This window comes from Phalacrocorax aristotelis, chromosome 1 (assembly GCF_949628215.1).
Source record: "Phalacrocorax aristotelis chromosome 1, bGulAri2.1, whole genome shotgun sequence".
Taxonomy (NCBI): Eukaryota; Metazoa; Chordata; class Aves; order Suliformes; family Phalacrocoracidae; genus Phalacrocorax; species Phalacrocorax aristotelis.
The window spans coordinates 129,512,414-129,532,626 of NC_134276.1; the positions used below are offsets into that span (position 1 = coordinate 129,512,414).

The 20,213-nt window shown below is 45.7% G+C and overlaps 1 protein-coding gene across 3 annotated transcripts in view; it reads left to right on the forward strand.

Annotated features, from left to right (window-relative positions):
- TMEM39A (transmembrane protein 39A) overlaps nt 1-19,703 on the forward strand; it is a 30,440-nt gene extending 10,737 nt beyond the window's left edge. For 2 of the 3 annotated variants that reach the window (XM_075106770.1, XM_075106781.1), the window contains exons 2-9: nt 11,135-11,328; nt 12,883-13,105; nt 14,506-14,589; nt 16,015-16,157; nt 16,662-17,010; nt 17,826-18,013; nt 18,510-18,630; nt 19,187-19,703. In XM_075106770.1, coding sequence (XP_074962871.1) covers nt 11,135-11,328; nt 12,883-13,105; nt 14,506-14,589; nt 16,015-16,157; nt 16,662-17,010; nt 17,826-18,013; nt 18,510-18,630; nt 19,187-19,420 — 1,536 coding nt within the window. In that variant the 3' untranslated portion in view covers nt 19,421-19,703. The remainder of the gene's footprint in view (nt 1-11,134; nt 11,329-12,882; nt 13,106-14,505; nt 14,590-16,014; nt 16,158-16,661; nt 17,011-17,825; nt 18,014-18,509; nt 18,631-19,186) is intronic. The other variant, XM_075106789.1, reaches the window with a different exon arrangement.
- The last annotated feature ends 510 nt before the right edge of the window (nt 19,704-20,213 follow it).

Here is a 20,213-nt window from a genome sequence, read left to right on the forward strand (position 1 = left end):
GATGATTTTCCTTATTACATGAGGTAGCTCCTTCATTACTCCGGCATTGTTTTAACACGTGAATGTGTAGCTGAAACAGAGGCAGCTTTGTTTGCAATTTATGATCGCTCTTGTGCATGCCTTTTCGTTGTGAATCACAGGCCCCTCGTATTGCTGGCATCTGTTACGTCTGTAAGTGAAGGAATGAGATGCCTATATTCCAAAGCGATGAGTTGTAAAGTTTATGGAGACAAGGCATCCCTTCTGTAACCAGCTCAGGTCTGTTAACTCCCTGTGATCAGAAGAGGTTTTCTGGGAGAGGGATACAGTAGTCCAGGCATGGGAGTGGAATGGCTCGGCTCCAGGATGTCAAGAGCAGAGCAAGACCCCAGCCCCTGCTCCTTTGCTCATCTCCTGGCACTGCTGTTGTTTCTGATGCTCGTTTCTCCTTCCAGCCGCTCCTCTGGAGCGCCTGCTCCTTCAGCCGAGGTGCTTGGTATCGCAATCGGATGGTGCACTGCTGGTAAAACCTGGGCCCGCTGGAGCCAAAGCGGTAGGGAGGTGATGTTGACCTTTCTGGGCGTTGTGCTGAAACTTCACCGGCTCCTTGTTGTCCCTTTATTGGACTGGAAGTTCTTCAGGTGTAGATGCAGCTACTCCTTGTTTCTGTTCTTGAGCATCTTTGACTGCGGTTTTGTAGCGCAAACCAGCACGTAGGGCAGGAACGCTATCCAGGTCTGATTTGTTTGGAAGGACAGAGGAGCTTGGGTAATATCACTTACCCACTTAACTGTGTGTGATGTGTGCTCCTAATCTCAAGCCCACGGAGGTCTGCATGACTCCTGTACACCTTATTGCCGGCTGTCTCTTTGCATACCTAGTGACTTGCAGGCATTTGAGACCTGATTTTCAGAAGGTCTGGGTATCAGCACCCCTACTGATAGAGGTGTCTATGTTGCCTCAACTGGGGCATTCAAAATCATTGATAATTTAGAAAAGGCAGGCCTTTTATTTTTTACTTTTATTTTTCACAGTCTTTCTGACGGTAAAATGGAGATAAAACATTTTGCTTCCTACTTTTGCAGAGTATATTTCTATTCTGCTTGTAAGAAGATAAAATTCTTTTAAAAACTTCTTGCGATGTACAGGTTAGCACTTTGCTGAATTATTCTTTTTTACAGAGAAACTAATAGTATCCTGTGGTAGCTAAGGAAGTAAAGCTATTGTCATCTTAGTTAATCTTCCATCTTAGCCAATATAGGCCTGCCTTATATTAGTGATACTTGTGCTGAGGTAACATTGCCAATATAGTTATACTGTATTGTAGTTTACACTGTAAAAGCAGGCAGGCCTTAATCACTTTTTTGTCTGTGCTTTCTTCAGACGCTGCTTTTTGGTCTGAAATTTTAGAGGGAGAATCGAATTGTGTATGTAGTATTTGAAGGCAAAAAACCCATGCCTTTCTGCTGTTTTTGGAATTGAGCAGCGCTGAACACAGATCTTTCTCTGAAAGTGTCTGTATTGCACATTGAATTGGGCAACTCTAGTCTGGGTTTCATAAAACTAACATTTTTTTTTCTTCTGCAGGCATCAAATCTCGATGTTTGAGAATACAGCAAGAGCATATATGCTAGAAATGTTTGTTAAGGTGGCCTCCAGTTTCCATGAGTGTTCAGTTCAGAAGCCGGTCGGGCCACTCAGTATGACTTTGTAGAGTTACAGCGCCTAAAGATGGAGATGGTGTAAAGCAACAGGATAGCACTGATGATGAGACCACCCTACTCATCAGTCTCAGTGCTTTCCTTGTGCCTCAGGAACATGAAATCCTGGGGAAAAGTTTTCTTCAGTCAGTTACAAGCATGTGGTTCAGTTTTAGTTTACGGATGTGGAACTACTGAGTTGGAGGGGTTGGATTCGTACTCTGGATTTAAAGAAGAGATATCTTGTCAGTACAAAGATGTATGCGCTTTTAAGCGCTGCTGAAAATCAGTTGGAGATTTGGCTGAATTTGTTTACTATGAGAACGTTTGGACTTAAACATATTACCGATTTCTGACCATTCTTTTGTTTGTCCATTATGAAATTTTATGTTCTGGCATGTTGATGGACTGAGAAATACAGAGAAGGGTTGAATTTGGCTTGCAGAATCTACTTAAATGCTTGGGATCTTTCGAGTTTCGTATTACTTGATCCATCATACTTTATTGTGCAGTATGATATTCCGTTATACGTAGTTTCCTTTTTGAGGCCCATGTTTTGTTCTCCTTGAACAGCCATTCAATTGGAGAACTGCTACAGTTTGATGACAGTACTGCAGTGCTAGCTTCTGCACAAGAAACTGTAAGGAAGATATGAAATTATGACAGTCAGCCTTCCTTTCCCTTTGGTGTTCCCGTCCCTTTGCCGTCTCCTTAATCCGCTCTCTGGCTACAGAGTTTGGCCTGTCACGGTCACGGATGGTGCCATGAAGTTAGCTCCCTCCTCTTCTTTTTTCACCTAACCGCAGCCGGTCCCTTGTGCTGATGGGAACTTTAGTCACTTTATTTCTAACTGTGCCACAACTAGATAAGCGGTACAGCTTTTAGCAGGTGGATTTTTAAAATCAGAGGTACATCTGCAGTAGCTGTGTGACTTGGGCAAATCCCTCACAGGCTATCACAAACTTGCCTGAAAGATTTCCTGCCATTCTTCGTGGGGTGTAGCCATTGGAGAGTCATTTCCAACCTTTTTCTGACTTTTTGGGCTGAATGTGTTGCAAGCGGAAAACAAGACTTCTGGTGGGAAGTGAGCATTATGCAAGCTAGTCAGAAAAGCTGTGCTGGGTGACATGGTGCTGCAGCATCCATGTAGGCCGGGGGGGTTGAGATGGTTGGTTTAAAGCAAAATAGTCGGTAGACATCTGTGGCCCAGAAATAAATCTGAAGGAGCATGTATACAGATTCGGACAGCTAAATTAGTCTTGGTATAGTTAATTTTACCAGGAATTAATGTATCCTATTGCATTTTCCCGATCTGCTAGATTAGTTGCTCTTTAAATGGTTGTATGAGGTTCTTAGTGCCACCTACCAGAGTAATGGAAGTTGAATTGAAGACCCTTACCGTTTTGCTGGGAACTTGTGTATTAGCTGTACCTACTACTTAAGAGGCAAGTAGAGGGGAGTTGATGTGTTTTCATGTATTTTATATTTTAATGCAAATTTATGATTTATGCAAATTACGATTTATTTAGAATTCGCTGCAATAATTTTGCTTTTCCATGGTGTCAAGGATATGCAAATCATTGTTCCACTGATGCTTTCCGATATGAATCCCAGTGCGATGACTTGGGGTAAGGCTCAAGGAAATGTTTCTTCCTTGTGTTTTACTCCAAGCCTTCAAACTCGTTGCTGCAGATGGCAGATGCTTGCCTTATTTTTAGCTATGCGAGGACAAAATAGAAAAATCCTGGTGACTCCCCATGATTTGTCATCATGGCTGATCTCCACTAAATTAAACATAGGGATTGGCAGAGGAGCAAAAACAGCAGGAAAGCTGCTTCTGTTTGTTTTTAAAAAAAGCTTGTCTAAAGCTCTAAAATAATACTGTAAAAAAAAAAAAAAAATTCACTACTATGTACAGAGACCCCTGGGAGGAGAAATACTTGCTGAACAGCTTATCCTGTTTGTGATAAGGAAATTGAGCTCTAAATTGGTAAAACAACTTCCCTGCAAGTCAGTTGGAGAGATTAAAAAGTAAAAGAGTTCCTGGTGTGCAGTCCTGTGCTCAGGCTATTACACCATGTATATGTGTTCACAGTTGGGAGGAGAATGCATATTTTGGTGTTTTGGTGGCTTGCTTGGCTGAAAATTCTGAGATGGGCTCTTAAGACAAGAGCGTCTTTTCTTTGTTTTGGTTTTTTATTTTTCTTCCCCCGTCGTCCTGTCCTGTCTTACACCCCTCCCCCCCCAACCCCCCCCAATCAATGATCTGTTTTGCTGTGCATTTGCCCTGATATGTTGGAAAAGAAAATCTCAGTGGCTGTAGCCAAAATGCCCCTCCTCCCCCAATCGCCTTGTGTTGCACGGTGTAACAGAGGGTGATCGGTGGCTCTGCTTTAGCAGTGCTGTGCCTGTGCAGTGTTCGCTGAAGAGCTTGCTGGTGCAACGTATACTTAGGAGTGCGTCTTGATAAATTATATTAACAACCAGCTTTGATAGCTCTGCCCGTGTTGTGTCTGATAATACATCGTCCTTGTGATTTAGCATTACTTCCCAACTGGTGTCCCTTTCTAAAGCGAACCATTGTTTCTATCTGTAACAGGCACGTGGAGTTGGAGCTTAAAACTTTTGTGTTGTTACATATCCAAATCCTGGTTTTGGATCTGAAGTTGAAACTCTCCCGAGCTTTCAGAAAACAGTGCAGGTTGTCTTTGAGAACCATATGTCTAGCTCAGTAATTCCTGCCAGATCTTTAGTTTGAGCCTCTTGCTCTGGATGTGGCTGGACTTGCTGTCCCTTTCCCCACATGATTTAGAAGCATGGGAACTGTAGAATTAAAACAGACCATGACCCAGCTGGTCAGGCCTGCATTTCCCTCGGCTGCTGGAAAAGCTCATCTTTGCAATTCTGTTTTGTTCTCACACAAGAACAAGCCAATGCTTTCTTTATGCCCAGATCCAGTATTTGGCTGTGAGTGTTGCTGTATACATCAGAGGAAGCCAAAGAAAATGTTAATGTCTTGCTAACTGTGTGATACTGTTGTCTTGTGTTATTGTCCACTTGTAGCTGATGAGCCCTTGTGTTGATGAGACCAGGACCTTGTGTTGCAGAGGTTTTTTTCCACTTTTTCTGGAACATAATTTCACTTGTCTTCATTCATAAAATTATTATAGTCATTCATTAAAGTCTTACTAAGCTGTTTGCTTTGAACTCCTGCAGCAGTTAGTTGCACAAGGTAATTATATGGTTATGAGGTATTATTTTATTACCCCAGGAATTGCAGCTTTGTTCTTGTACTCGCCAGAGGTTCATTAAGAGCACTTAGTGCGTGTATTTTCTTTCCTCCGATTCACAAAGACTTGAACTCATCTGTATTCTGAAGAGGACCATATCTCCTGCATACCTCTGAAAAACTTTTCCTTGCGCCCCCTGAAGTAAGGTCTTTGAGGGGATTTTTAAGGAATGTGTAGGATTTGGGTTGGAAATCCCTCTCTGTTTTTAAAAATTGCTTTTTCAATCTCTTGGGTAATTTTCTTGGTCTAGAGTATTAAGAACTTAAATCTCTGTCCCGTCGTAAAATGAGCTGAACTGAGCTTACTGCACTGTAACCTGGAGAGGCTTTTACTGGAAAACTTTTCTTTCCTGCTCCCAGTTTTGTCCGTGGATATTTGAAGTAATGTGGCAGCTACAGATGGCAAGTGCTGCCTTCCCTTTGTCTTTAGCTAGAACGTTTATTTTCCCTGCTTATCTGTCTGCTCAGCTCTAGCCTTCCTCACTGAAGATGGCTGAAATGAGTCATACTGTATATATGCAGTTTGTGAAATCTTGCCTTTATCTTGCTACTTTCACCCTTTGGTTTTGGCACGTGTGTAGAGGACGGATAGATGGAGCCTCTTCAGCCAGAGTTGCGCTGTATCAGCCTATGCCGACTTGGTCTTGCTGAGTTGGTTTTGTTATTATAGAGGAAGTTCTTGGTTCTTAGTCACTGAGCAAAAATTAGTCTTCCTGGTGCATCATCTGACAGCACTGGTTCACTGCCCAGCTCTCGTCCTCCTCGCCCGAACCTGGGCCGTGCTTCAGAGGGGTTCCTGTCTCTCTCCACACCAAATCTCCTTCTTAATCCATTGCTCCGTATGGCATGAGGACTTGGAAAATGTGCTGACTTGGAAGATCTCCCTCCTAACCGGTTTTGCCTCTCAGCCCAGGGCTGGGGCCAAGCTTCGGGCCAGGTGGTGGGTGTGTGCCTTTGGAGCCAGCCTGAGTTGAAAAGTGTGTTGACTTAGCACGGGGAGGGGGGGGAGCTCTGTGCAAGCCAAATATTTAGTTTTCCAGCTGATAACCTGTGGTTGTTTCCTCTCTTGCAACAACCAAATGTGTTTTTTTTTTAATTCCCAAACCAAGTTAGGGCTTTTGCAGAAGTTTTGCAGCTTCTCAGCTTTTGGCGTGGCAAATGCGAGGGGGCTGACAAGGTGGCCTCGTGACCGAGGCACGGGTGCAGCCATCGCTGCCCCTAGGGTCTCGAGTTTTTGGCAGTGTGTTGGGTGAATGGGTTACCAGCTTTGTGTCTCAGTTTTTCCAGCTGTCAAAATGTTTTTTATTTAAATAAATAAATAAAAGGCTCACACTAAAAGGAAGAAAAAATGAGCCACAGCAACTTGGACTTGCAGCAGTTCAAAAGAAAACTTGACTATAAGGTGGATTCACCGCTAATTTGGAAAGACTTTAGGATTGCTGGACAAAGGCAAGTTTGGGATTAGGTTGACCAGCTACAGCAACTTGAAGTGAGGACATTAGTAACCAAGAGACCTTTTTACATTCCTTGTTTCAATTGCAGAGACTGATGGGGGTGGGAGGGAGGAAGAGGAGAAAGAGCTGCCTGTCTCCCAGCTGAAAGACACGACTGTTACAGTATGTATTTAATCCCAAAAGTTAGAGAATCCTACCGTATTTCCTTCTTCCCATCCTTCCAGAAATTGTTGCACCAGGGACTAGTAACTGTCTTTTGCAGCCTTGCAAACAAGGTTTTATAAATAAGCCACTGTCAGGGACGCGGCGAGCTGTTGTCACCTGTGGGGTTGCTTGTGGGCACTGCCCATTAGTATCCTCAGAAGCTGTACAGGTGCTGGCTGTGATGTTCACTGGCAGCCCTGGGGACACAGCATTTTGCTCAGGCCAGGGTGAACCAGCAAGGTCTTAAACAGTCCCTTGCCTTTGTGATCTAGGAGCTCACACCTCAGAGTTTATCCAGACAGGCTAGTTTCAGGACAGATGTTCCTTTCTGAACGAAAATAGCCTGGAAGCCAGTGCTCCTGACAGCAGGGTGAAACATTGGTGGTGTTTTGTGAGCACTGGTAGTTCCCCATGCTTCTCGTCAGTGGTCTGCAACCGTGTTGTGGGGGTGGCCCGCTGCGCCTCCCTGCGAGGGAGCACTGCGCAGGTGGCAGGTGTGTTTCCATGCCTGCATAGCCATAAGCACGGGCACCCTGGATGGAAAGTCTTGTTAGCAACCCAGACAACGCTGGGAGCTTCTGTGTTGCTGAGGAGGAGGAGGCGGCAGGCAGAGCTCCCTCACTAACGGCCACAGAGGCAATGTGTTGCTTCACCCCAAGATGTCACGCGCTTACTCCGCAGGAAGGAGGCTGCTTGGATCAAGATGGAGAGTTGCAATGAGACACCTGTGGTCTTCTTGAGCCACATTGTTGCAAGTGAGGATGGCCACGTTTCCCTTTCTGCGCTTGAGAGTATCTGTTGTAGGACTTGTAGAGCCAAGGAGAACCTCTTGAATGTTTTCCAAGCTCTGAGAGTTCTCACGCCTCGGTGCAGCGAGCTTCTGGAGAGGGTTGGAGGCTCAGAGTTTTCTCCAATTAAAAAACGATAACACCATCAAAATAACTGGCTGACCATCGTAGTGTTTCCAGCAAAGAGATGGGGAATGAGGCAGACTTTTCGTTCTGATGAGTCACGGACTGTCTCCTGATTTGCCTCTTGTAAGAGCTGCTTGGGCAGCTGCTGACGCAGGAACGTGATTCTGAGCGATGGTCCCTGGGGAGAAAGACAGGGCTGTATGCTGCTTCACCTCTGAACTGGTGGATAGTTTGTCTGCCTAGCTCTTCATCCGTAAAGCCTTGCTCACAGCTGTGGTTCTTGCTTGCCTTGATCCTGCCTCATCAAGATAGCTGGGGAGCTGGTGAGGAGGAGGGGTGTTGGTGCAGAGAAACAAAATCCCCAAGTGCTTTCTGTAGTCCTAAAATCACGAACTGGAAGTCAGAGGGTCTGATGCCTTATGTTTCTGGATCTTCTTATAACTGTGTCACAGCTGAAGGCTTGTTTCTGTGCTGAAGAAAGAGTACAGTCCCTCTCTAGGATGCAAGAGCTGTCAGTACCCCTATCCATTCCCTGTGTGCGGACAGGACCACCGTCCACTGTTTTGCAGCTGGTCCCCAGATCCTTCTTGTGTGTTTTTATGATGCCCACATCTGTGTGAGAAGAAGAGATCTTGGAAGCCAGGCAGTTCCTTTTCTGGGGATGTTGTGGATGAATTGGGAAGAACAATGCAGAATCACATTAATGGACCAGAGAGTCTTGTCAGGAAAACCTTTTATCTTCTATTACTCATTTTTTGTGCCTGTGACTCTATATAAAATAAGATTGCTTATGGGGTGGGAACTCTGCAAACAGAGGAGGGAGCCTGGTAGACTCCCAGCTTGCTCTGCGGGCTCTTTATTAATATTTAATATGACTTGGATGCACCCAGGAATCTTATCTGTTGGAGTAAAGGGTCATGCGTGCTTTTTTTTTTCTTAGCATATTATTCACAGTAGAATCAAGCCTTTGTTTTATTAATTGAAAACTATAAAAAGTTTTTTTTTTTCCTATGTCCCTCTTCACAAAAAGGAGGGCTGTTGATTGGGTCAAGGCTAAAAAAAGCAGACTTAGAGTCAAACTGATCTGTAATCTCACTGCTTTGTTTAACTTTATCTAGGGAGCTTCAGTTTTGTGTGGCTGGTTTTACAAGACAAAAGCAAACAAAAAATGAATAGTTCTTAAGCAGATTTTGCTCTAACAGACAGCTACCTAATTTGATCAAACTCCAGTGAAGTAAAGTCATTTAAAGCTTGGCTTGAGGAACTGCCCAGTCTATATGTTCGTGGACCGCTGCGAAAGGGCGTATTCAAGTGCATTTAAAATATGGTGCACTGAGGTTAAGAAGGGCTCCTTTCCACAGGCATTCTTTTTTACTAGTAGAAACCTGTGTTTTACTGGTTTGCAAAACCAGAGGGTGGAAGCGCAATTACTCTGTGTCTAAGTGTCTATGTTGGCGAGCATGTAAAGCATACTAATGGGATAATACTAATGAGAGCTGTTAAATTATTTACATGAATTATTGAATGTGGCATAAAATACCTTCCACTGCTAATACCTCTAATGAGACCACCAACATACTGCATCTGTTATCGTAAATATCCTGTAGGTTGAATCAGACCAATTGTTTTAGCTTCTACAGTCGCTGTAATAGTTTAATTTGGCTTAAAAAGGCTTTCAAAGTTGCTCCTTTTAGAGTTTTTTCTAATTTATTTTTTCTTCACCTTAGCTGCTTATGTCAAATGTCTGGATGCCCTAAGTGAATTCTGAGTGAATTCTCCATTGTCTGTTTCTGCCCCTGCTCATCTTGTGCATGAAGGAGAATTCTGTTCATATTTAATTCCTGAAACATAAATATTCCCATATAAAACTCTAGAATATTTTCTAGAAAAAGTTCTTTGAAAACTTTAGAGTCTTGACTAGAAAGGTAAGGAAGGCTTCAGTTCTCTGTTGTGTTGTCACTGGAATTATAATGAGTGCTTTGAAGTCTGCCAAAACACATTATTTTCCTCCAAACCCAAATTGTCCAACGTTTGCTCTCTCCTTTCATGCAATTTCACAACTCATTTTATTTTTTTTTCCCCTCCAGGATCTCTGGTTTACTTTTTTGTTTGTTCATTTGTTTTGGTTTCTTTGCAAGTGACCTTCATGTGGGTATGTGGAAAGCATTTGTCTTTTGAAACATCTTGATTTTTGTTGAAATTTTGAGAATTGGTTATTGGAGTAGAGATGAAGGATGGGAATTTTTAATACAAAGGACGATTCTTTGAGGGAGTTTCTTAGAATAGTTCTCCTGCACACTGTGTTCATGATGACAGTGGTGTGACTCATTGAGCAAACTTCCTGGCATATCTGCCAGCTGTGATTTCTCAGGATTCTAAAGGAGGCGATAACTGAATTATAAATAGATGATAGGTTCCATCTGTAAATTTTGAAGCTAGATCCTGAGTTTCCCAGAAGGTGGGGGTGCTTTTTTCGACCTCAGCTTGGTTCTGGCTATATTATGCCAAAAGGGCAGCTGATTAGTCTCCAGACATGCAGACATACCAGAGTCCTTGTAGTGAGATGCTCACTCAGTGTCTTGATTCTGTACAGCATGAGTGCTTGGAATGACTTCCAGATTCGCGCTCCAATTCAACCCCTCGCTCTCTTATGTCTGCTAGCCATCAGAAACTTACCTGACTGCCGAAATCCTTGCACTGTCATGTGGGAGGCCAGTGAAGTTAAAGCAAAATTGTATGGGAAGTGATAAAGTCTGTGCCAGAGAATCCACCTTTGTAACTGATATTCTGAGCTGCCCAGCTTCCCTCATACAAGTTCATTTTAAGGAATTGATTGATTTAAATGTGTCATTTAAAATAAATAAATATTTACAGGCTTTCTTTTTAAATTTTTTTTTTCAGGGCTGGGATATGATTGCCTATTGTGCATTTGAAGTGCATCCATACATCCATACACACATAATACATACATACATACATAAATACATACATACAGTGTTTTGCCGCACTACTCTGCTAACTAGAACCACTTTTGAATGGACCTCCTGCCATCATGTCAGTCGGCCTTTCTTAGCACAGAAGGGAGCTGAACCATGCAATTAACTTCATGGAGACCAGGCTGTCTGTTCAGAGCTCTGGCAGAGGGGGCCCAGATTACCTGTCAGCATCAGAGCCTGTCAAGTGATGCATTGGGTGGTTAGAAAGATCTGCAAAGCTCTAGTAGCTCCTTGCACCATAACAGGGAAGGGGCTCTTTTGAAGGCTTGCTTTTGAAACGAGGCACTCGGCTGTGCGGTCTCCAGCACTGGAGATGCTCCGTGACACTTTCCAGCCAACAGGAAGTGCTAGCAGTTGCTGACGGCTAATTTAAGCAGCTGCTTTTTAAAGACACAGTGTCAGTGGTGTCTGTTTTATGTACGCAAGCAGACACTGATCTGGTGCCATTGAAATGGCACAGTATCTTGTGATGTTGATGGGTATCCCACAGGGCTCAGCATATAAGAGTGGCTTCCTTTTGCATGAACTCGCTTGGCTGGGGTGCGAACTAGGTGACCGGCAGTTTGCAGCTTAAGTGATGTTTCTACTTCCTTTGCAGACCTGGGAAGGCTTCGGGATCGTTGTCTGGGTCTCAGGGCACAGCCTGCCAGAGGCACTGGAAGTGGATTGGCTCCTGGTCATGCCCGGTGGAAGGAGGGGACCCAGCCGGCAGCAGCTAAGCCGTTCAGCTTTGCCTTCTCTCCAGACGCTGGTTGGTGGGAGCTGTGGAAACGGTACCAGTTTAAGAAACAGGTGAGGACAAAGATAGGGTTGTTGAGGCACCTGTGGCTAGGATAGCACTAAAAGCTAGGAGCCTTGATCCACTCTAACCTCTGCACGGGAGTGCGGCTTCATGATTAAAGTGAGCAACTGGGAGATGGGAACCTCGAACCCTGTGCTGTAGCATTAGGAGATGGCCCATCCAAGAGGGAGCATGCCCTGTGTGACAAACATCTTCCAGCCTCTCTTCTCAGGTCTGCTGTGATACGTGCTTAACTCTGCAGCTCCTCTCTTGACTTCATGTATTAAAATCAGCCCCATGGGGAGGATTGTGGAAGTGGTCTCAGCCACCCTTCACAGCTCACCGTGGTCACAACAGCCAGAGGTGGAAGTCACACAGTGCTCGGTTTGTCTTTCCCTGCAGCAGTTCCCAGAGCAGTGAGTCCTAGCAGTTGAGCCTTTGTCTCTCTTGCTCACTTGCCTGCAGTGCCACAGGAAGATAGCGTGACATGTCAGAGCTCAGCTATGAGTCCCCCTCCTATGTGATAGAAAGGTGGGACAGGAGGATGCCCACATTCTGTGTTTAGCCCTTGTGGCTGCAGATGGCAGCAATTCTCATAGTTGGCAAAGCTGCCCCCCATTTTCTGGGGAAGTTGGGGGCTGAAAAAGGAACACACGGTGACATTTAGATCTCCATGTTTGGCATAAAGACTGAAAATGTCCAGTGTTACTTCCTTCCATGCAGAAATTAGCAGACTAGAGAAGCTATTTGCTGCATGTTGAGGCCCTAATCTACTTGGTATGGGCTCATTCTTACAGAGTGAAGAGATCCAAGCCATTTAGCTTTGGCCTTTAAAAACTTATCTGGCTGGGACAGATGGATGGATGGAACAAGTGACCGTGTTGAGACCATGGACTCAGTGCCCCAGGGTCCTGGGGGAGTGTCGCTTATCCTGGTTTCAGTCAGATACAGCATAGTTATGTCTGAACTTCCTTGATCAGTTTAGTCTGCAGGAGCTTTTAGTTGTCCTAGCTTCCTTTGAAGGCTAGGAGAGAAGAAAGTGTGAAAACACTTGAGAGGTCAGCCTCTAGGAAGTGGCTGAACTCCTCCATTCCATTTTTAGTTGCCTCTCTTTTTAAGAGAGGAACTGTGAGCAGAAAGATGATGGGTACTTTGCAATACTGGAGAAGGAGGCTGAGTGCTACTGTCATGTCCTAGTGATGGGTGAAAGGAGCCAACATTAAGCACTCAGTCTGACACAGGGTCCTCAATGATTTTTGCTTGGAGTTGCTATCTTGCTCTGTACCGCTGTTCCTCAATCTGCAAGTTCACTGAAATATTGTCACAGCACCTCTGGCAGACCAGTCTGTTGTCTAGAGGAAATGCTGGATAAGGGTTTTGTCAGAGCTAAGATGATGATGAAGGTCACCACCAGTCTTGTACCAGAAATATGAATGCAGGACTGCTGCCATCTCTCCTCTAGCAATGCCCAGTCCCAAATTCACAACCCCAAGTGCTCCATGTCCTGGAAAATGGTAGAGATGATGTAGAATATTTACAAAGTGAGTGATATCTGTCTGCTTCAGGAATGGTAGTGCCATCAGCCTCTCTGCGCCTCCGATCACAGCGCTGATTACTCCAGAGCCTGTACGTCACTGCCGGATCCCTGAACTGCCTTTGGATGGGAGCCTTCTCTTTGAATTCCTGTTCTTTATCTACCTATTGGTAGCCCTCTTCATTCAGTACATCAACATCTACAAGACTGTCTGGTGGTACCCGTACAATCACCCTGCTTCCTGCACCTCACTGGTGAGTTCCCCAGCAAATGCTGTCACTCATGCTTTGTCATTACACAGCTTCTTTCCATGCTTCTTAAGTCCAGGAATCACCAAGCATTTGACATTAAGGAGGTCAAGGGGAGTTCACATGCACCCCCATCAGCCAAGGCCATGTCATCCCCCATTTTACAGGGGAGAAAATCCATGGAAGGTGTGAGAGAGAGGTGTCAGCAGGGCCCCTTCAGTGGAAATTTCTTGCAGATACGTGCATGGCCTAGCTGGCCCCCTAGGGCTTGAAATGGAGTTCAGACTCCAGGAGCCTGCTGTGAGTGCCCTCCCCAGTAAAAACAAGAGAGCCTGAGAGAAGGGAGATGATGGAAATTTTCATTAGGATCTCACAGCAGGTCAGCAGCAGAGGAGCTGGGGAGGGGGTCAGATCCTCAGCTTATGTAAACCTTCCAGTCTTCTCAGTTTCAGTCGTCTTCGTGGCCCATTAAGCTGCACAACGTGGCAGTAACCTGTACCTGAGTCAGAAAACCTCATCTGAGTGAAGCTAGCCTCCGAAGTGGCCCTTCAATTTATATTGCATCCTTGCTGGCTTGGAAGCATGAGGTAGTTCCTTGGTTAGTTATACCAATAGGTGGTGCTGGTGTTCCAGTTATCCAGCTATTAGTTTCGAGTTCAGCTATGGGATCCTGGACACAGCTTTCTTTGAAGAAAAAGCATTCAGTTTTAGGTTCCCTACCCGAAAGGATTTAATGGTCATTAGTTTGTTCACATCAGAAGTCAAGCATTCTTTTTCACCCAAAATGTCCTTGAAGTCCCAGGCAGTCTGTTAACTGTTCTAGCCAGAACACATTTGATGGCCTCACTGAAAAATCATAAGGGGTCCAAGAGCTGTATCTGACTTGATGCAGCTGGAGCCAACATTAACTTCTAATGCAGATCTATGGCCTATGAAGATGACATTTTTCAGATCAACTTGATTATCAGGGAGCACTGGTCACTACAGACTATTTCTGAGACCAAGAGCTAAAGTTTGCTGGTGTGGTCTGATCTCCATTTCAACTGCTGTTGCTCTGGTTGTGTAGTGGCTTTTCCTGGAAGAACTTGCAAGCTGTTCTCATGGTAGGATCCTGGTCCTAGGTCTCCCTCTGACCCCAAAAATACCTGCCTGAAGGGTGGGTTTTTTTGTTTGCAGTGGAAATCTCTCCATGGGAAGGAACCTCCATGTGGGGAAGGTCTTGCTTCTGGAGACACTCCTGTGTTACTGAAGTTTATCCTTTCTCCCTGATCCCTAATAGAGAGATTTGGGGAATGCTTACACAAAGTCCTAATGTGCTCAGAGCAGCCAGCTTTCCAGTCCCACCCCAGCTGGGTGGTTTCAGAGTCCCTTCCCCTGGTGAAGACCTTTTCTCTTTCCTCCTTCAGAATTTTCACCTCATTGACTACCACCTGGCGGCGTTCATCACAGTGATGCTGGCGCGGAGGCTGGTGTGGGCCCTCATCTCTGAGGTAACATTCCCACTGTTCCCTCTCCTGCCTGTAGTACTGATTGCAAAGCATGACCATCCATGGCCTGAGAAAGTTCTGTGAGTTGGATAGCTGGAGGGTTTCTTCCCCCAGAACAAGTCTGGCTGTGAAGGACTGAGATTTTAGGGATGCCTTTTCTGCCTTGGAGTTTTCTCCTTGAGCCCAAGTCATGTCCTACAATATTGGGTAGCTCTGTTGCCTCTGTAGCTAGGAGGAGATGAAATTGTCCCACTTTCGTCTCTATCCTTGCGAGTGCAATACTGTTCCTCACTATCTCATGCCAGAGAAGTGGCTGAGAGAATTGCAAGTTAGGTAGGAGAAAGACAAATAAAGAGGTTAGCCCAGACTGGAAGAATGAACAGGAGATTAGAGGGGAAAGGTCAGGAGGAGGACGTCTGGGTATGCTAAAGTGAAATAGGAATAGCTGGTAGAACTGCTTTTCCAGTCCAGGTTACTCATTAATTCTGAGGCTCTGATCACATCATCTCAGACTTTGAGACCCTCTCTGTGTTTGAGAGTAGAACTAGGCCAAATACATTTTTGAGAAAGGCCATTTTGAGGAAAATGGAAGTTGTGGCCACTGAAATGGTTAATACAACTCCAGGCTAAGCAACTACACAGTAAATTTTAAAAATAAATAAAAGAACAGTTATGTCCTGTTGAATAAGTGAATGGAGAAGATGGGATCTCTGAAGTTCTCTTTTCATCTCTGATTCCTCCCATTTTCATTTATGTTCACATCCTCCGTAAAAACTCCCATAAACTGAAATTTCTGCATTGAAACCTTCCATGCAAGTTCTTGCACATCCCATCTATTGGCTCTAACCCCTAAGAATCTCTTCATAGTTCAGTTTCCTTCTCCCCTCTGGAGACTGGAACAAGCTTTCTTGCTGTACTGTTGGGGGTGGTGCCTCCTTCACTAGGCTGCAGCCTGTACATCCGGTAGAGATGAGTGGTGGAACTCTAGTTTTGGGATTGCCAAGGTGTACTGTCTTCTCTTGCCTCAGCTGAAAACTGTGACACTCCAGTTCTTTAGGAAAACGAATGGTGAGACCTGATCCCTCTGAAGGAAAGAGCAAGAGGAAATGTGTTTCAGGCTATCCTGGACTATCATCAGAGCAATATGGTACTTGGCAGCTCTGATTTATTTTAAAAGGCCCTATTTTAGTTACAGCAAACAACTTGTGCTTATTTGAAACTTTTGGATTCTGCTAATCATTAATAAAATCAAAGGCATTCATCTTTGTAGGAGAGTCAGTCCTCTACTTCTAGGAGGAATAGGGCAGCCATCGCTCTTACAGTGCCTCCTGGCACCCCTCTCCTGGCTCCTCCTCCACAGGCACCCCCTGTGCTCATGTTCTAGCACTAGTGTTACAGGGCTGCTGCATGTTTCTTCTCCATTTGCAGGCCTCTCAGGTGGGTGCAACATCAGTGGTTCACTACATGGTGCGTCTGGTGCTGCTCACCCTCTGTGGATGGGTGCTCTGCTGGACTTTGGTCAACCTCTTCCGCAGCCATTCTGTTCTCAACCTTCTCTTCCTGGGCTACCCGTGAGTGACACCACCTTGTACCTTCAGGGTCGGGGAGGAGCTTAGCCACTTGGGGGTGGCATGAGCCACCATGGGAAAGACAGCTGTTGGCTGTAATCAGCTCCCAAAAGACACGCAGACAAAAGTCTCTTCATCTTATGATTAAAGGGCAAGTAGGAATGGCTGGGGATGATGCGAGGAGGTGGCACTGAGCTTACGAAACAAATTGTCTGCAGTATGCTGTTTGCATGAGGAGCCTTTATTGTGTCTGAAGACAGAGCCACTGGGATCACAGATTCCACAAATGGGTTTTAAAGAAGCCCCTCTGCATAGCTGTCTCACAAGAGTTTTCTTTTCTCCCCTAGCCTTAGTGGGGAGAAGAGTTGGCCACTAGCTTCTGGAATGACTGTTCCTCTGTGTTGTCCCTCTTGTAAGGGCCAACATCTGTTGAGAAGGTGCCCTCTGCTTCATGTTGGGATGGCTGTCATTTCAGCCCTTTTTTTTCTTTCCCCCCCCCCCCTTCAGGTTTGGTGTCTACGTTCCTCTGTGCTGCTTCCACCAGGACAGCAGAGCACAGCCCCTACCTGCAGACTGTGGTTACTTGGTACAGGACCAGATGGTGGATGATGGGGCTTCAGCTGTCAGCAGCCTGGTCAAACCCAAAGATTTCCTCTCTCTTCTGTGGGAATCCCTGAGAGAACAGTTCAATAATCCTACGTCTATCCCCACGCACAGCTGCCCCCTCTCCCCAGATCTCATCCGCAATGAAGTGGAGTGCCTAAAAGCAGATTTCAACCGCAGGATCAAGGAAGTTCTCTTCAACTCTCTCTTCAGTGCCTACTATGTGGCATTCCTGCCACTGTGCTTTGTGAAGGTAGCTCTTGTCTGGCTCCCTCTGTGCCCCTGCCCGCTGTCTCCTGAATGCTGTGTGAATTGCTGCCAGGCCAGATTCCTGGTTAATTCCCCTTTTCTCTGTCTCCCCTTTGGCAGCCCGGATAGCGGAGCATGGCTGCATCCGGAGTGCAATAGTACTGCTCCTGGTTGGCGGATAGGTATTGCCATAAATGTGATGCACCTCTAGTCCCATCACCCCACTTACTAACTCCCCTTCTCCCACCCCCTGTCCTAGGCAGATGGATAGCTGTGTTCTTCCTAGAAAAGGGAACCTGTTGTTACCTGTCTCAGATCCAACATTCTGGCTTTCGAGTACTTGAATCAGAGGCTTTGGTGTTCAGCCTGTTAGAAAACAGATCCAACTAGGATGCTTGGCAGGCTAAATCCAAGAACCTCTCATCAATGTGGGGGTTGTATTTTTTTTAATCTTTTTTCTAACCGGAATGAGCTCCAGTAGGTGTAGTGAAATGGGCAGGGCTCCACTATACATGCAGCAGTCTTGGTGCAGCTGGTGCTCCTGGGGCAGTTCTGTGGCAAGCAAACCCCCTTGTTACCTGCTGCTGGAAGAGGTGACGCACCAGCTGCAGCATCTTTCCCCTGTCCTTTCTCCTTCAGGTCAAGGAGAAGGGAGTCTTGAGTGTTTCCTAAGCTGTAACCCTCAGAAATCACTGGTCCAAAAGCGCATGCCTGTTATGTGTGGTGTGGGTCTGCTGGATGCACATGCAATATGTCCCTTGTCATTCCCTCCTCTGTTTTGTGACAGTGGTGCCAAGTTCTTGTCTGGTCTCTTTGCAGAGCACCCAGTACTACGACATGCGCTGGTCCTGTGAGCACCTCATCATGGTATGGATCAATGCCTTTGTCATGCTCACCACCCAGCTGCTGCCTCCCAAGTACTGTGACCTGCTCCACAGATCAGCTGCCCACCTCGGCAAGTGGCAGAAACTAGAACATGGGTCCTACAGCAATGCTCCACAGCATATGTGAGTGTGGGGATAGGGAAGGGTTGGCACGTCCAGCGAGGGGCCGAGAAGACATTCTAGTAGCTAAGCGAGTGTCAGCAATGCTTACCCACTGAGGAAGCTTCCCCATTCACCACAGTGCCAGGGGTCACAGGCGCTGGTCTTTCTGTTCCCTAGAAATAGAAACATCTGAGCTCCTGCGGTCACTGCTGGTTCTTTCCCAGAAACAAACACTGAGATCTTCTTGGCCGCTGGAGAAGTAGCTTGTGCAAGGGCAAGGGGTGGCCTGCTCGGATGCAGTGGGCTAGGCTCTTGCACTGGGAGCCATTTGTTCACATTACTCAGTCAGAGCCCACCTGGTGGGCTTGGGATCACCTCTCCACTTTTCCAGAGGGAGCTGGGACATGTCCCTGTGGCAGAGGCTTTGGTATTTGTCAAGATGCAGTCCGTTCCCATGAACCCATGATCAGGGAGTTGGGAGCACAGATGCTAACACTCTGCTGTTCTTTCCCCACAGCTGGTCAGAAAACACAATATGGCCACAAGGAGTTCTGGTGCGACGTAGCCGATGCCTGTATAAAGCAGTTGGGCCTTACAACGTAGCAGTGCCTTCAGATGTGTCCCATGCCCGCTTTTATGCAAGTATCTCTTTCGCTTGATGCCTTATGACCGTGGGAGGGAGGAGAGGCTCAAACCTAAGGGCAGCAAAGCAGATCGTGCGGAACAGAGTTCCGTGTGCAACAGCCTGTTGCTGTTAAACAAAATACCCGTTCTCGGCAGAGGAGCTTTCCCATTGCGCTATTACAGTGATGCCAGGGCAAGGTGGAAGCCACGGCTGCCTTGTCAGTGCTTTCTCAGCTTGGTGGTGCACCTCTCCCATCAGGCAGTGACATATTCTTAAGAGGGTTCTAGTTAACGTCTTCCAGGAAAATGGGAAACTATGTCAGCTGTCCAACAGGTTATTTCACCCATCCTCCCCTTCTCAAGCAAAATGACGCTTTTACACGTCTTGTTTCTTATGCTGCTTTCAGCATAAAGTATCAGCTAACGGTGGCTGGAGTACAAACGCTTTTCTTCTGCCCAGCGCCATGGTTGCTAGCTCAGTGATGCCCCACAGCGTTATGCAGTGTTAAAGCTGGGAGGGGTATGTGCAACAAATGATAGAAATCTGTCCTGTTAACTGTTTCCCTACAGTTCCTTTTTCACCGTCCATTACGGCTGCTCAACCTGCTGATTCTCATTGAAGGCAGCGTGGTCTGCTACCAGCTCTACTCACTGCTGCGCTCAGAGAAGTGGAACCATACCCTCTCCATGGCCCTCATCCTTTTCTGCAATTATTATGTCTTATTTAAGCTCCTCCGGGACCGGATAGTATTAGGCAAGGCATACTCCTACCCACTTAACAACTATGGACTCAAGGCACACTAGGCCGGCCAAATGTGTACCCATTTTCTTTCCCTTCCCACAGGGCAGGGAGGGAACCTCAGAAAAAAAAAAACAAACATATTTTCGTACAGTTCTATTTTTTTTCTTGCGGCGTTTATAAATATTTAAAATATTTTATATTTTGTATACTATTGTTTCTGTGGGGTGGGAAGGGAACCAGTGGCAATTAAATGTCGCTTTATAAACAAGGTGTTATTTTATATATATAAAGATCAATGTGTATATACCGTATATCTATACCCATACATATATCTATGTGAAGCAACAGGATTGTGTGTGTGGTCACTGTGTCTGCTTTGCTCACACAACTGCCTTGCTATTGCATACTGTGGGGATAGAACTGCTGTTAATTAGGAACTGGTCTGCTGCAGAACTTGGATAAGCTAACAGCCACGGGAGGAGAGGAAACACAGGGGCCTTCCACCAGGAAGAGCAAAGTTTAGCTGAGTAACCTCAGTACCAGGGAAATGTGCACTGATATGATACCCGTTTAGAGAAAGGGAGGAAGCCGTATGCGGAGAGACAGACTAAGTTACTGTCAGTCAGCAAAAGCTCTCAGTTCTTTCTTCTAGCCGGATGCAAGTATTATTTTTAAAAAATAGCAAATTCTTTACGTTTGGACTCGATGATTTTAAAGGTGTTTTCCAACCTAAATGAGTCTATGATTCATTTTAACTCCTATCTGTCTTCCCAGTAACTTGAGCTCCCTCTCTCTACCCAGAAAATGAACTAAATATTGAAATTATAATTTCAGGGTAGTGTATCATTTAAGAAG